This window comes from Fomitopsis serialis, assembly GCF_022376445.1.
Source record: "Fomitopsis serialis strain Sig1Antser10 chromosome Unknown B0H18scaffold_168, whole genome shotgun sequence".
NCBI classification, from domain to species: Eukaryota; Fungi; Basidiomycota; class Agaricomycetes; order Polyporales; family Fomitopsidaceae; genus Fomitopsis; species Fomitopsis serialis.
In genome coordinates, this window is record NW_025955128.1 from 39572 (window position 1) to 53879 (window position 14308).

Genomic DNA, 14308 nt, shown 5'->3' on the forward strand with positions numbered 1-14308 from the left:
GTGCAGGTGCCCGTGACCAACGTCCGCATCGCGTCTGACCTCGCATGCTCGATTCGCCTCGAGCAGCCAGATGAACCGGCGGGCGGGCGAATGAACAGACGGATGAGTGAGCGGATGTACGGACGGACGAGTTTGCGGGCGAGTTGGTTCTTTGCGAACGCACGACCTCTACGGGACGAATTGGCGTCGCGAGTTGTGCGCCCTTGACTGTCTTCTCGCCGACCACACCAAGGATATCTCCGTCAAAAGTGGGAGCCCGAGCAACTAATCGTCACGATCTGGCACGGCTCGGCGCTCGAATCCGCCTTCTCTGCCGTCGTCGTCGAAGACTCCTCGCTTTGCTGGACCGTTGCCGGAGACCCCCAGTGGTGACATCGGCGAGCGAACATCTGCGCCTTCTTGGTCGCAATGAACGCCTGGCCGGACTCCACCCCCCTCCCCCGCTGCGAATGCAGATAAAGGGCGTTGATACGTGCGAGGACGTCGACGCTTTCCAATGAAACGGAGGCTGTCGCCATCCACTTCTACGTCAAGATATTCGATCGCGAGCCGCCGCTCAGCAGACAATGCAAGCCTGCGCCACATGAGTATATAAAGCGAAGGCGAAGTCGACCAACGTGTAGGAAAGCAAGCCCCATGTCCTCCCCTTCTCCCTCGGTCAGCGCCCTCTCCGATAACGTCGTCGTCGTCCGCTCTGGGAGGCTCCCCGACAAGTGAGTTGGTCGCCCTTCCTTCATGAGTTGTACCGCTGAGCATCAGTTGACAGAAGAATTCTTGTCTTCTATGTGGCGGAATATCGACTGGTCGCAACTGTTGGCGGCGGGAGCATCATGAGGCCTGGACACCTGGTCTTCATACCTCTCCCTGGCGGTCGTTGTGAGTCTGCCCTTCCAACTCGTTGCTCTCGGCCCGCCACTGACGGCTGCCTCCCGCAGATGCCTTCTTCTGCTGCGGGCCTCGCGAGGTGCGAGGAAGGCCGATCGGCTCATGGAACGTTCAAATCGTTGTCCAAGAGGTGAGCGCGCAGCCGGTTCAATGGCTCAGTCACTGAGTTGTTGTGCTATAGTCTACATTGACCGTTTATTGGTCCGATGAAGTGGCGGACAGGGTGCACTCGGTGACCATGTACGATGACGAGAGTTTCCGTACGCTTGTGTGCCATTGCTTCGGAGGGAGTGGCGACGGCGCTATCTCGCAGGGCGTTGTTAGCTCGCAGAGCACCATGCCGTCCTGGCGCCACGCCTGTGGCGTCATCGTTTTGTACCTCGTCGCTCTTTATCTCTCCTACAAGGCTACGGCTGCTTTTGTCTCAGTCACGAAGTACATGTAGAGGATCACTGTTTCCTGGATTTCGAGAGGCCTTGATCTTTTTCCCTTCCCTCCCTTTCTTCCCTTGCTCCTCTCACCCTCTTCTCTTTCCACAAGCGCAATCGCTACGTCGCGCATCGAATCTCGCCGTAATACTGTAATTATGATTTAATGTGTTTCAATACAACCCGAGGACCTCTGCTCCTACACCTCAGCCATGCCCCTTGTGTCACTGACGTCGCATTTGCGCGGCTGCGCGCGAGCGACGAACGTGTACGAATGCCAGTGGGACGACATCATGCACATCTCGGGCATCTTGTCTTCACTGTCGTCGCTATGATGCAGAAGAAGCTCGCGCACGTCCTCCGCTCGCTCCAGCTGGCATCGGGCGTGCGCGCGTTGATCGGCGAAGCTCGAAGGCGTGCGTTGACATCAAGACATCCTTTCTGTGCTGCGACGACCTGAGGTGACGAGTCCGATCCACCATCTGGCTGTCCAAGCTCCTCCGCGCGCGACTCGAGGTGCCGATGTTTTCGAATTCGACATGAGGATCTCGCGGCGCTAATGACGAATTACGTCATGCTCTCACGCCCCGCAACCTCAGCGCTTCAGTCCGACGACGCGCAACGCTCACGGCGTCCACCATCCCGCAGCTGCAGCAGCCCCATCGCACCCCCGCCGTCGCCGTCACTGTCCGTCCGAGGCCTACCTGGAACGAAGGGACCCGCCAGCTGGCGGGTTGGAGCACGGCGGCTTAGCCCGCGAGGCCGTCCGCCAGGTCGACATGGGAGCCGACATAGGGTGTCGGCGCGACGAATCCTTGCGGAACGTCGGCGGGACGGGTCGCTTCTATGCGGGGAATTGTAAGTGCGTTCTCTGCGTGTCCTCACGCAACGCAAAGCTGACCTATACGCAGGAGACTGTCGCCGATATCGATGGCGGATTCACCGCCACCCGAAACCGACCCACAGATCCAAGGCGACGACCACCTCCGTTTCACGCCCTCGGTCGTGGACAGGATAGTGTCAGTAGCGCGAGTCAGTCTCAGCGATCGCAGCGTAGCGGGCGCGTCTGTGTCGCAGCAAAGCAACAGAGACAAAGGGCGGCGAGCTCCAAGTCGCGCAGCCAGTGGAGCGGTACCGTAGGAGGGCTACGCCCGGGCGCGAAGAAGAGGTGCGCAGTGTGAAATGCAATCTCTCGTTCGATACTAACTCGTTTTCCTCGACGGACAGCAAGCCCCTTACCATGTACTTGCCGCCCCGGATGCGCTGGCGAAGACATCGCTTGCTGCGAAGATACCCGAACTGCAGCCCCCGTATACGGGAGGCATTGCTATCCTTGAACCATATCGTTTCGTCTTGCGTTGGCAACGCAAGACGAAACGATCTGGTGCTTCCTTCGCATCGAGGTCTACACGGGGTTGTTTCCTTGGACTGGCTCCACGCCTCGCCCGCCCGTCCGTCGCCTCCGTCTCGCTCCGGTCGTCCGTTTTGGTTTCGACCATGCGTTGATGACCGGATGGTGAGCTCCCGCTCTTGGTGAGCGGTAGAGCGAACCTACTCGCTGTGGCGTAGTTTCTCAGTGTGTTTGTCTGTGCGCTTCTCACTGCTGCAATTCGTCGCCTGCGCGCGCTGGATGCAGTGAGCCGTAGGGTCGAGCGCGGGACGACCCGGTTCGCGTATGAGGTGCAGAGCGTGCTCAAGGCGGAGATGGCAGACAGGTGACCGCTCGGCCACGCAGGATATCACACTCTACGGTCTGGGGCGATTGGCCGTGAGTAATTGTCGACGAGTCCACTGCACTCGGTGCAAGCAAGGAGCCCGAGGAAGCGCAGCCTGAGCTGATGCAGGTACGCTGCTCCAGTATTTCCACTCTTCCCTCGCTCACAATGATACGCGCAGAATCGTTGACTGGCATTAGCGCCGTCCGTGCATACGGAGAAGAGGTGAGTATCGCACCGGAATGACACAGTCGTACCCGGGAACGTATGCCCGTGCAGGGCAGATTCGTTCGGAAGACGGAGCACGGCCTTGACGTAGAGAACAGGGCCCACTACATGGTCATCGCGACCCAGCAGTGGCTGAGCGCTCTGCTCGACCTACTCAGCGACATCCTCGTCCTCGACGTCGCGCGATTCACGGCCAGGTTCAGCCAGACGATCAGCCCGAGCAAGGTCGACATCGTCCTGTCGTACAGATTGAGCAATGCGTGCCTCTCTGCCCTCCAGCACGAGTTCGCGCAGAGTCTCAGCCGCACGGTGCGGTTCTCCGAAGTGGTAACAAGCATGCACGGTCCGCTCTTCCCGATGGACGAGGCACCCACCCTTCAATCGCAGGCTCGTAGGAGCCGATCACAGCGAGAGCTCTTCGCCAGCTTGTTTGATTCGAAAGACTGCGAGGATGAGCGTGCGCTTGCTAAGGGAAGGCACGAGGTCGAAGCGGGCAAGCATGCAGGCGGAAGCCACAGGACGTGGATGTGTTGCAAGCGATCCTCATCGTCCGTGCCTAGCAGCGGGTCGGCCATCTCCTCATCGGCATTGACCATCACCCAATTCTTGGTTCTCCTTCGGCAGCTGCAGCTCGGCGTCGACCGCTCTGACGACGCCTTCCTTCTCCCTGCATTCTTCAAGTCGCCCTTTCAGTCTTTATCACCCATCCTGCTGTCCTCTGTCCTCTACACTGAGCCCGAGTCGATAACCTCGTGTTATTCCTGCCCTCTTGTATCAATTCTTACGTCGGATGACCCGTCACGCCCGGCTGCCACCACCTCCGCGAGCTCATACAGGCACAGAGAATTCCTTACCTAGCTGCGGGCGTGCCCGCACCCGTGGTTCAGGTCGGTGTGCTTCCATTCCGGAGCTGCAGTCTGTCGAGGATGGGCTGGTGAAGTGAGTAAGTCGTTCCGGGTCGACGCTCATGGACACGGTGGCACGGTTACAAAGAGCGTGTGTGAAGGCCACGTTGTTCAGCATCGGCACTGACTTCTCTTGATCCCGCGGCCGTTCGGGCTCCCGCTCACCTTCCCCATCACCCTGGCGGTCGTGCCGTGCCTCTGCGCCCTTGCTCTCCGCGCGCTCGCCCTCGACGTCAGTGTCTTGCTCTCCGCGACAGTGGTCGACGACGAGCTGTTTGACACGTACTACACCGATCTGCCGTCTGACGGAGACTACACGAAGCCGAACGACACGCCCGTCTCATCGCCAGAGAAGGGGGCATCGATTTCAAGGATGTCGACCACGGAGGTCTTCCGCTCGTCCTGAAGCAAGTGAGCTTCGCCGTGCGCCCAGGGGAGAAGGTGCGTGCATCTCCAATGGTCCATTCCTTCGTGCTCATCCTGTCGGCTGGATCGGCATTGTGGGTCGCCCAGGCGCAGGAAAGTGCTCGCTCATGTAGGCGCTGTTCCGGTACGTTGCTCTTCGTGCGGGGGGCCTCCTCAGATTGACGTTTTTCATGCAGCACGGTCAACATCGCCTGGAGATCGACAGCGTGGACACGCAAAATATCGGGCTGAAGACAGCCTTGCTTTCATCCCGCAAGACAACGTGCTCCTCAATTCCCGTAGAGACCCAGAGGGCACCCGCACGGATGCGGAATTGATCTCTGCCCTCCAGCGGACGTGGCTGCTGCCGAAGGACGAGGCGCATAACGCCGCAGCGGAAGCTCTCGTCGGCGACGAGGGGAGCAACTACCCCGTTGGCGAGAACGTGATGTTGGCGCTGTCGGGCGTTGGCGAAGAACAGCCGCATCATCATCCTCGTCAGTCTCGGTTCCGCCGTGCTCGTACAGGGGTTTGGGCGCTGATGTCGATCGTTATAGGACGAGGCGACGAGCAACTTTGGCATGGAGATGGACGCGAAGCTGTTCTCGGTGAATTGGTCATCGCGCTGAATGCGGTAGGTTTTACATATAATAGTCGGTAGTGTATAGTCGTTCTCAAACCGCTGTGTCGGTGGTCATGTTGCCGAAATTAGATCTAAATTGCTTTTACCATTAGTGGCCGCTAGTCGGTATCGAGCTGACTGTCAAGATCGCTGTGGATGTCAATACATGTCGTAGTTGGTATCGTGTCCACTGTCGACGTCGCTGTTGAGATCGTTGTCGGGATCGTTGTCGACGTCCGGTCGCTGTCGACGTCGCGGTCGAGATCGCTGTCGACGTCGCGGTCGAATCGCTGTCGCGTGGTCGGTCGGTCGCGGTCGACATCGCTGTCGACGTCGCGGTCGAGATCGCGGTCGGTGTCGCGGTCGGTGTCGCGGTCGGATCGCGGTCGAGATCGCGGTCGATGTCGCGGTCGAGATCGCGGTCGAATTTGCTATCGTGTTGTCATGTACCAGGTCTGGAAAGTTCGTATATTATCTGAGTATTCTGAACGAGTACATATAGGATAGCCCTTCCCTGATTCATGCATGTCCTGGGTCAGGAAAGCTATCATTGTCTTACAATCTGTTCGAGAAAAGTGTGCGAGGAATATTTAGCGTGCTCTCGACGTATTTGAGCGGAACTTATTACGTGACCCATATTTGGGCAACAAACATTTGTATTGTATTGTACAATGTCCGACATCCGTGTATCTTTAGAATACTTAAGTAGTACCCACAATATTCTTGTGCAAAGTATTGTCAGGATTCTTTAGCTAATCATCACATGCCCTCAGCATATTCCTGCCCAGAACATCGCATTTTGCCCCCAGTGTCAGGCACTCTGGCGTTAGATCACGGGCGGTACTTATCCTGACATCCAGCGCCCCGCAATCGCAACAGCAGTCACAAAAGCTGTTCTAATCGCAATCAGTTGCCATCAAAGGTTCTGCAACCCTCTTCGCGCGATGACAAGTGATGTTGTGCTCGAGGGCCGACTCGGAGGCCTGTTAGTAAAGTCCAGGGCATACAGCTCCTGTCCAAATATGGTAATCACCCTCTGAGTCCGCACTTGGCTAGGCTCGTTCCCAGCCGTTCTGGCGAGAAGAGATTTAAACTCCGTCGTGGCACTCCTCGCGTTCGCCAGAACGGCTGGTATAATTGGGCGCGCTTTACCTGAGTACTCCCGTGGGAAACGGGACTTAGAGATATCGCGGCACGACCCATTGAGAGCTCATGAGCAGATGAACAGCCCGGGTCGCTTTCTGCGCAGAGGGCTTGTAGATAGGCTGTGTAACATATGAGAATGTAATTCAAATACCAAACTCGAAGTTGTCGAGGCGGTCAGGGTCAAGTGCTACGTCGCCCGGCATATCAAGTGAGAACATGTTCTGACCCTCATCGTAATCTTCGTCTTCGCCATCGGAGTCCTCCTCTCCCTCCGGGTCGAACTCTGCATCCGAGTTCACGTCACTGTGTTGCTCAGCTACGATGTCCGAGAGCTGGACTGGAGCCTCAATATGAACATCACTTGCTACTCCAGTGGACGGCTGTGACTGTGGCTCCGAGGACTGAGGTGTTGCGGAAGATGCAGTCGAGCTATGCGTTCCGAGGCCTGGATACTTGCCGCCTGTAAGAGGCGTGGATTGACAGCGTGCTTGTAGTTTCGAGAACTCCTCGTTGAAGACTCCAAGTGGCCCCTCCAGAAGTTCGAGCCCAACAGTCAGCGCATCCGGTACAACAGGGTTGTCGTCGTCGATGGTGCGGCCAGGATGAAGTTCGTACACACGATGATGACGCAGGGAGTCCATGAGCAGCGTGATGTCCTTTTCGATGCTTGGATTGGTATGTTTCGATCCTATCTTCGCTCCGAGAGACGTGTTCATTTGGGTAGATAGGCGGCGCAGAATGTCAATGCATGGTGAGATCATCGCGAGCCACTCCCATGATGCATTGACCCCATGAGCCCTATATATTGTCTTACAGGTGCACCGTGAGCCATCAGCAATTCACTCTTTGAGATTTGCACCGTCAAAGTGCTCACTTTGATCCAGAAGTTCATGTGCTCCTGGAAGAGGTCAACCTCGACCCAGGAGTCCGGTTTCCCGGTCGGGTTGATGAGCCAATTCTCAAGCACAATCTTCCTGTCTCCGTGAGTACAAGGTTCTACTCGTCAGCAAGGCTTCTGTATGATCATCAGATGTGCACGACGTACCGTAGTCCCTCGGGCCATACATGAGTCAAATTGTGACACAGGAATAACACTTCCTGCGCATACTTGGTACGTCCAGATCCTCGATATATCATGCCCAGTGCCTTCAGGAGCAAGACGACGTGGCCAGACACACCTGCCTTGATCGCGTCTGTGAGTGCACGCAAGACAAGAGCGTCACGCATAAATAAGAGTGCGTTCTCATACACCATGTCCCCTTGAAGACGGTCGTTTTCTCGAGGCGGTGGCTCGGCGCTGACTTGCGCTAAGTCATGCGACTGCTCTTCTGCCGCATTTCTGGCTGGCTGGGCCGTGGCGGTGGAGTCGGAGTCGCCTCTGCGACGGATTTCAGCAGCGCGTGCTGTGCGCAAGCGACTTACAGTGCGACTACTGGTATAGCGGTCCACTATCTCGGCCACGTGTGCTTGTAACTGTGTCCAGGACACATGTTTACTGTAGTCTTCTAGGGATGCGCATGAACTGACCGCTTCCAGGCAGATGAGCACTCGAGCATAGAGCGACACGAAAATGAGATCCTGGCATGTGCGGAATGGTGGTAAGCTGGTGAGGGTGATGGGTTTTCGGTCGAGAACGGTGTTATGAAAGGCAAGTGAGCCGGGGTTGCGGTGACTCGTGGTATGTCCATAGTGCAGCTCCATGAAGCCGTGTACGCCAGCCATCTTGTAATGGAAGAATCCTGGCATGACGACAGCCCATAGAAATGAGTTAGAAAAGCTGTCATGCCCCGAGCGGTTCTTCATGAGAGTTCGAAGACGTGCGATGGACAACTGGTCGCCAGCAATGACCTGGACCACTTTGCCGAAGTCTTCGCTGCTCATGTCCTTGCCAAGCTCAGCAAGAACGGCCTTCGTCACCTCCGCATTTCCAACCGTGGTCGACTCGTCAATCTTCATGGAAGGAACAGGGTATACGTTGGTGCGGTGCAAAGGTATGCGTGTGTCGAGCAGAGGGCCATAACCTTCAACATTGGCTTTGAAGCGCGCAAAATGCTCACCGCCATGAGCAACGATTATACGAAGGACGGCGCGCTGGAGGATCGCGTTGTAGTCCTGGCTCTCTTGAGGGGAGAAAAGAAGATCGCTGTACTTCAAAGGCGGCGCGTTCACGATGCTCGTCATGAGATCCGCGGTCTGCATGGCCTCCTCGCCCGCGCCGTAGAGCTCAAAGGCAGTTGCGCATGTTCCATTCTCCTGTGTGTCCTTACGACCCATTATTTGCTCCGCGATGCGGAACACCATGTTGATATTGTCGTACACAAATGCGAGGAGACGCGTCGACGCGTTCGCACGTGCAGCGCGTCGACACGCATCTGAAAGGCGCTTGAGTATGCCTTCGACCCGCTTCTTCTTGGCTACCTTCGGTGCAGTGTCCCGGCCACTGTCCTCCTGCAGACTCTCGGCTTGACTCTCGGTACGAAGGTCCTCGAGTGCATTCAGGATATCCGCGCTACCAGCCTGACCCTCATCTCCCGTTATCGCAAGCTCTTGCGCTCGGACGTCGTCCAGCTGTGCCCATATCAGATCGTCCGAGTCGACCGGCGACGCGGCTGCCAGTGGTGAACGCGTGTGGGAAGGACCCGCGAGGGCTTCCGGAGCTTGTTGTGAGTGCGATGTGCTGGGTGAATTGGCAAGTGCAGTGGTAGATGGACATGGAGCATGGGGTTGTCTCGGTGAGCGGGAGGGCACAGCTGTTTGTGAGTTAGTAGCCGGACGTGGACGGTGCAGAGTCTCGTCACTATCGCTGTCAGAAACCTCCGAGTCAGAGCTCTCCGAGTCACTGGCAGGTGTGGAATTCAGTGGCGAGGGTGCGTTCGGATCGTCTGGTTCGAGGCTATCATCGCCGAGATTCGCGGTAAGGGAGTTGTAGCTGCAGCACAACCCAATGTGTGACAGGAGCTCAATCATCTGCCGTTTGGCCCCCGAAGTGTACGCGTACAGTGCGAAGATATTGCGTGCATAGTTGTTCTTTTGGCTGCGAGCACTGAGGCATATGAGGGCACTGGTAGCGAGATACTGAATTTGAGGTAAGTACGCATGTCGCTAGCGTGCATCCGAACATCTACTCACGTTCCGGTGACGTTGCATCCAGGTCGCTGTGGCCATGCGCTTTTGTCTTGCGGACGTACTGAATGCTGACAGGAGATCCATCATTGTCGGACAGATGCCACGAAGATCGCTGGCCAGCGCCTCGAGGCTGAAGTCCAGAGCGAAGTGTTCGTCAATCGGTCTCTTCTCCGTGCGCAGAAACCCGTCCTTGCACACTGTATGACCTTCCCGCGCCACCAGCTGCGCAACGTATGTTGTCGCCCACTTGCGCACGGTCTCCCTCCCAGTCATGCTGTTTCCAGAAGAGACCCACATATCTAGGATCTCCGAGACACCGGCTGTGTCTCGAAACAGGCCCCAGTATCGCTCCTTGCCGCGATAAAGGCTGGGATCCGACACATAACGGAGTAGATCAATGAAAGGTGTGTTGGTTTCCTCGAGTATTCCGAGAACCTGCAGGCAGACAGCTTGGCGGCGCGCTGTCCTCTCCTCTTCATCGGCTTCTTCTGCGAGCTGACGAACTTTTTCTCGGTCTGCCTTGTCCTTACGGCGGCGATCAGCAACCGTTCGTGCAGGGGACTCGGGAAGCATGGATGTATCGGACAAGACATGTTCATGTTCACTTGGGCCTGGCGAAATTCGATATAGTCCCGCAAACAACGCAGGGAGAGGGGGCTCGTGGTCATCAATGTAAGCAAGGTCAGATTCTGGCAATTCCGTGAGTGGCGACGAGGCGGGCAATGGGCTATGAATGTCTTGTGCCATGGTGTAGAGAGTTACAGTGAGCGGGCGTCGGGCAGTAAAATACAATGATCGACGTCAAGGTAGTTCGGACGAGCTGACAGGCGCTTCGTTGACAGTGATTTTTTGTCTCGATCACTCCACCGGACTCTTCATTGCACTCAACACTCCATGGCGCGCGGTCCTGCAAAATATGCCTACAAGCTACGCCGTCCTAGTGGCGAACCAACGCAGCAGCACCAACGTCCAAAGTTGACAGCAGAACAGGTCCAGGAGCTTGCGCAGCTCATGCAGTCACGGTTTCGCTGGAGCAGCGAGCCCCGTTTTTTTCAGATTGAGGGTGTAAAGGCGCAAATTGAGGGTGTCGATGCGATAATCCAGGCCCCAACAGGCTCAGGCAAAACAGCTATAGCAGCGGGTCCTCACCTCTGGCCGGGTAATGCTGGGAAGACAACGATAATGGTATGCCCACTTCTCGCATTAGAGGAAGAGATGGTACGTAACCTCATGTCTTGCTGGTAAGTAACTCCTCTCATTTTACTCGCTAGGTGGAGACCTTCAAGACGGAATTTGGCTTGACTGCTGTTGCTGTCAATGGCCAGAATACTCTCTCACAAAATAAGCAGATTATGCAGGTCAGTCAGTTCAAGTTCACAAGCCATAAGAACGGTATTGGCCCGTATAGCCTGCACTGACGATGTGTCACATCTAGGGCATTCTCCGTGGACAGTACCGTATCATCCTCATATCCCCCGAAATGCTACAGTCACGGTCATTCAAGGATCGAGTGCTGCGCAACACCCAATTCATGCGACGTGTACTCAGTGTAGTCGTGGACGAAGCACACTGTCTCTCTCACTGGGGCGCCGACTTTCGCAAAATGTATGCGAGCCTTGGATCTATACGTGCGTTCCTTGCACCAGGTACTCCTATCATTGCTGTCACAGCCACTCTCACCGCTCGCGTGCGCCGCGATCTCCATACCAAACTTCACTTCCCAAAAACCGGCAGCCGTTTCGTCAATGTGGGAAATGACCGCCCGAATGTCTCGATCATCGTTCGTGCATGCGAGCACCCTCAGAATACACTCGCCGATCTCGATTTTATTCTGCCAGACACCATCGCAACCCCGCATGACATCCCGAAAACGTACCTCTATGTCGACAAGATCGACACCGGCAATGCCATCATAGATCACCTTGGAAAACTCCTTCGACAGCGCAATCCCACACTCTACGAATTGGGAGTTATACGCCCGTTCAATGCGACCATGTCTCCCGAGTACCGCTCTCACGCCATGGCAGCTTTCCGCAACAACCCTAACTACGCCAGTGGAGATGTGACAGCAGACAACATAAAGATAGGGCCCATACGTATTTTGGTGTGCACGGATGCTGCTGGCATGGTATGTAATGTGCTTCTACCCTTCATCTGCTCGTATTCTAACATATCTGGCCGCCACGAGGGATGTAACGTGCCCGATGTAGATGTCGTCATCCAATGGAAGTTGCCTGCGACACTGTCCAATTTCATACAGCGAGCGGGGCGTGCCGCACGCGCACGGAATAGGACCGGGATTGCAATCCTCCTGGTCGAGCGTTCCGCGTACTCCATCAACCTGCAGGTGACGCCTCAGGAAGACGAGTCGAGCTCAGCCCCAAGGTCGAACAAAAGGCGACGTGGGCGTAAAGCACCCGGGCCGCCAAAGGATGGTCGCAAGAAAGTGCCGAAAGACTATGCCAAGCGACACGGCGTCAACCGCGGCAGTAGTGCAGGCTCAAACAGCGACGGGATTCTCAACCCCGCTGACCAGCCAAAGATCAACCATGACGCAGAAGACGAGGGTCTTCTAGCTTTCGTACAGAGCACCCAATGCCGCCGGAAAATTTGGAGGGAGATCTACGAGTGCCCTGCATCAGGTATGTACCTGTAGTACTTTCGACAGCTCCTAACAGAGGCAGCTGAACTCCGTATGCCATTCAGGACACGACACAACCCTTCCCGTACCATGTTGTGACGTATGTGATGCGTCACTGTTGGATCGCGCACGACCGCCTGTGGTCCAAAGCACGCGCAGAAATGCCAAACAGAAGGTGGGCCTCCCTGATCCTGCAGCACAGACGGTGTTGGAAGAGTGGCGCGAGACCAAGCTCGACGAAGACCATCCACATGCACTGTTTGGCACCACGGCCATTCTTAGTGACGCGCTCATTGAACGGCTAACCTCTGTGGGACCGTTCACGCGTACCAAGGCCACAACAATGCTCAAGACGTGGCTATGGCGCGACCGATATGAAGATGAGTTGACTGCCCTCCTGCTATCCCTACCCATCCATTCTATTCCAAAGCCCACGAAGACATCTTCGAGCGGGAGCAATACCACCAAAGCCTCGTCAGTCGACAAGAACGTACAGGCCAGCAAACGTACTGTCACTGCTGACGGAGATACTGCATTGGCACCTGGCGGCCACGAGCGTTCATCAAAACGCGCACGTCGTACTCACGACGCAGAGCAGGTATGTTGAGGGCATTCCTCTCACTCATTGGCATCCTGACTCGGACAATGCATAGATTCAATCTACTAGTACATTGACGCCTCCGAGGTCGGGGACTGTACACCCCATCCCAAGTCCCAGTCCCTTCACACATCATCCAGGCCGACCTTCTATGCCGTCTGTGGCGACCCACACACTTCCCTCAACATCCTCGCATTCATCGCATCCTGCCGCTGCACCACCCTTCTCATCTCTGCCGTCTTTACATTTCCCATCTCATCCTCCGGCGACCCTCTTCCAACCCAGTACACCGCGCCAAATGTTTGCAAGCGATGTTCCACAAGGGGCTGGTCCATCTCGGCACGTACAGGCATCCTATGGAAGCCATCAGTTGCCCATTCACCCGGTCCCGTACCACGGATACACGGCTCCCGCGACGCCGGACCCTCAATGGTCGCACTCGTGGCACTCAGCAGCATGGCAGCCATCACCACATCCTATCCCCTACTCACCAGGTGCTCCGCAGCGCGACTCCATGGACGAAGGGGCTAGCGCAGCCATCTTCAGCACACAACTCACCTCCGAGAACTACCTCGCTTTCCAGACGAGCAGGGGACGAGGCCGAGGGCGCGGGCGCGGGCGAGCGCGGGGCATGAGCGCAGCCGCAGAGCGAGGCGGGGGCAGCACTGCCGGCGAATGACGATGTGTATAGGTTCTCTGTACCGGATTACATACACTCAGTACCATCTGACGTGACTAAAAACATACCGTGCGCAACACATGGTTAAAGGCGTACAGGATGCTCAGGTCTGCTTGCGACCGCAAAGCGCGATGCGTGAAATCTCTAAGTCTCGCTTCCCACGGGGGTACTGGGGTAAATGGAGGCCAATCTCGCCAGTCGTTAGAGGCCCCCACCTCCTTTTCGCACTCCGATTCCTTTCCTGGCTTTTACCGTTTCCAAAAGGAGGAGTGCCGGAAAAGGTGGTGGCGGGACTCAACGACTGGCTTGCGAGTCTAGAGTTGACGCGAAGACTCGCGAAGACGTCGATTTCCGACTACGTTCAGCGCGCTGCACAGGACACACTCGCTCGTTTCTACGTACTTACGCCGATCGTCGCGACGTACTGTGATAACATTCGGCGCCGGGCCGTTGCAGTCTCCACAACCGCCGGGATACTGCTACTTACACGAACGAATTTCATCAGATCGTGAGTGCCCGTTTCCAATGGTGAGTGTAGGCTGCACTGCTATCCCCTTCTGTACTCTCAGGCCTCCTTCTTTCATTACGGGATTGTGTTTGATCGAGGTGATAGGCTTGAACGTTCGAACCATACCCTAATAGGCTAGTAACGAGGCCGCCGTCGTCGTTCCCGACGTTCACCGGAACAGTTGCACATCGCGATTGCATTGTGATGTAGGTGTCAGTCATGATGCAGCCAAAGTTGTAGATTGTTCATTTTTCATATGCATACAGGCGCCACTTGGCGTTCACCACATACGACTTCGAGATCGGTACCCCAATTATGGTACGTCGCAGTCGATTGGATGATCCTCAGGGTGCTAACCTTCTATTGGACGCTTTCTGGCTCGCATCGCACTGGGAATACTCGGGCTGTTTGATCTTGGAACT

At 56.2% G+C, this 14308-nt stretch overlaps 4 protein-coding genes across 4 annotated transcripts; 2 read left to right on the top strand and 2 right to left on the bottom strand.

Moving 5' to 3' along the window:
- Positions 1–636: 636 nt before the first annotated feature.
- B0H18DRAFT_959994 (uncharacterized protein) lies at positions 637–5195 on the top strand (the record flags this gene model as incomplete). The annotated part of the gene is made up of 16 exons (XM_048042894.1): positions 637–713; positions 767–876; positions 936–1015; positions 1067–1320; positions 1524–1729; positions 1962–2175; positions 2225–2332; positions 2391–2481; positions 2541–2697; positions 2950–3028; positions 3121–3157; positions 3308–4010; positions 4144–4195; positions 4473–4602; positions 4793–5011; positions 5124–5195. 16 exons carry the CDS (start codon positions 637–639, stop codon positions 5193–5195), a joined length of 2589 nt encoding a protein of 862 aa, XP_047886406.1.
- Positions 5196–6477: 1282 nt separating this feature from the next.
- On the bottom strand, positions 6478–10033 carry B0H18DRAFT_887406 (uncharacterized protein; the record flags this gene model as incomplete). Its single annotated transcript, XM_048041171.1, has 6 exons — positions 6478–7143; positions 7209–7304; positions 7376–7662; positions 7720–8748; positions 9175–9409; positions 9464–10033. 6 exons carry the CDS (start codon positions 10031–10033, stop codon positions 6478–6480), a joined length of 2883 nt encoding a protein of 960 aa, XP_047886407.1.
- A 438-nt stretch (positions 10034–10471) lies between these two features.
- On the top strand, positions 10472–12708 carry B0H18DRAFT_887407 (P-loop containing nucleoside triphosphate hydrolase protein; the record flags this gene model as incomplete). Its single annotated transcript, XM_048041172.1, has 5 exons — positions 10472–10678; positions 10732–10818; positions 10896–11588; positions 11649–12102; positions 12167–12708. The coding sequence occupies 5 exons, from the start codon at positions 10472–10474 to the stop codon at positions 12706–12708; spliced, it is 1983 nt and encodes a 660-aa protein (XP_047886408.1).
- Positions 12709–12732: 24 nt separating this feature from the next.
- B0H18DRAFT_1046333 (uncharacterized protein) lies at positions 12733–13262 on the bottom strand. Its single transcript, XM_048030789.1, has one exon. The coding sequence runs from the start codon at positions 13164–13166 to the stop codon at positions 12849–12851; it is 318 nt and encodes a 105-aa protein (XP_047886409.1). The 5' UTR covers positions 13167–13262; the 3' UTR covers positions 12733–12848.
- Positions 13263–14308: the final 1046 nt, after the last annotated feature.

Coding starts and splice junctions, on each gene's coding strand:
- B0H18DRAFT_1046333 (XM_048030789.1), bottom strand. CDS start 13,166: ATGGCTGCCATGCTGCTGAGTGCCACGAGTGCGACCATTGAGGGTCCG.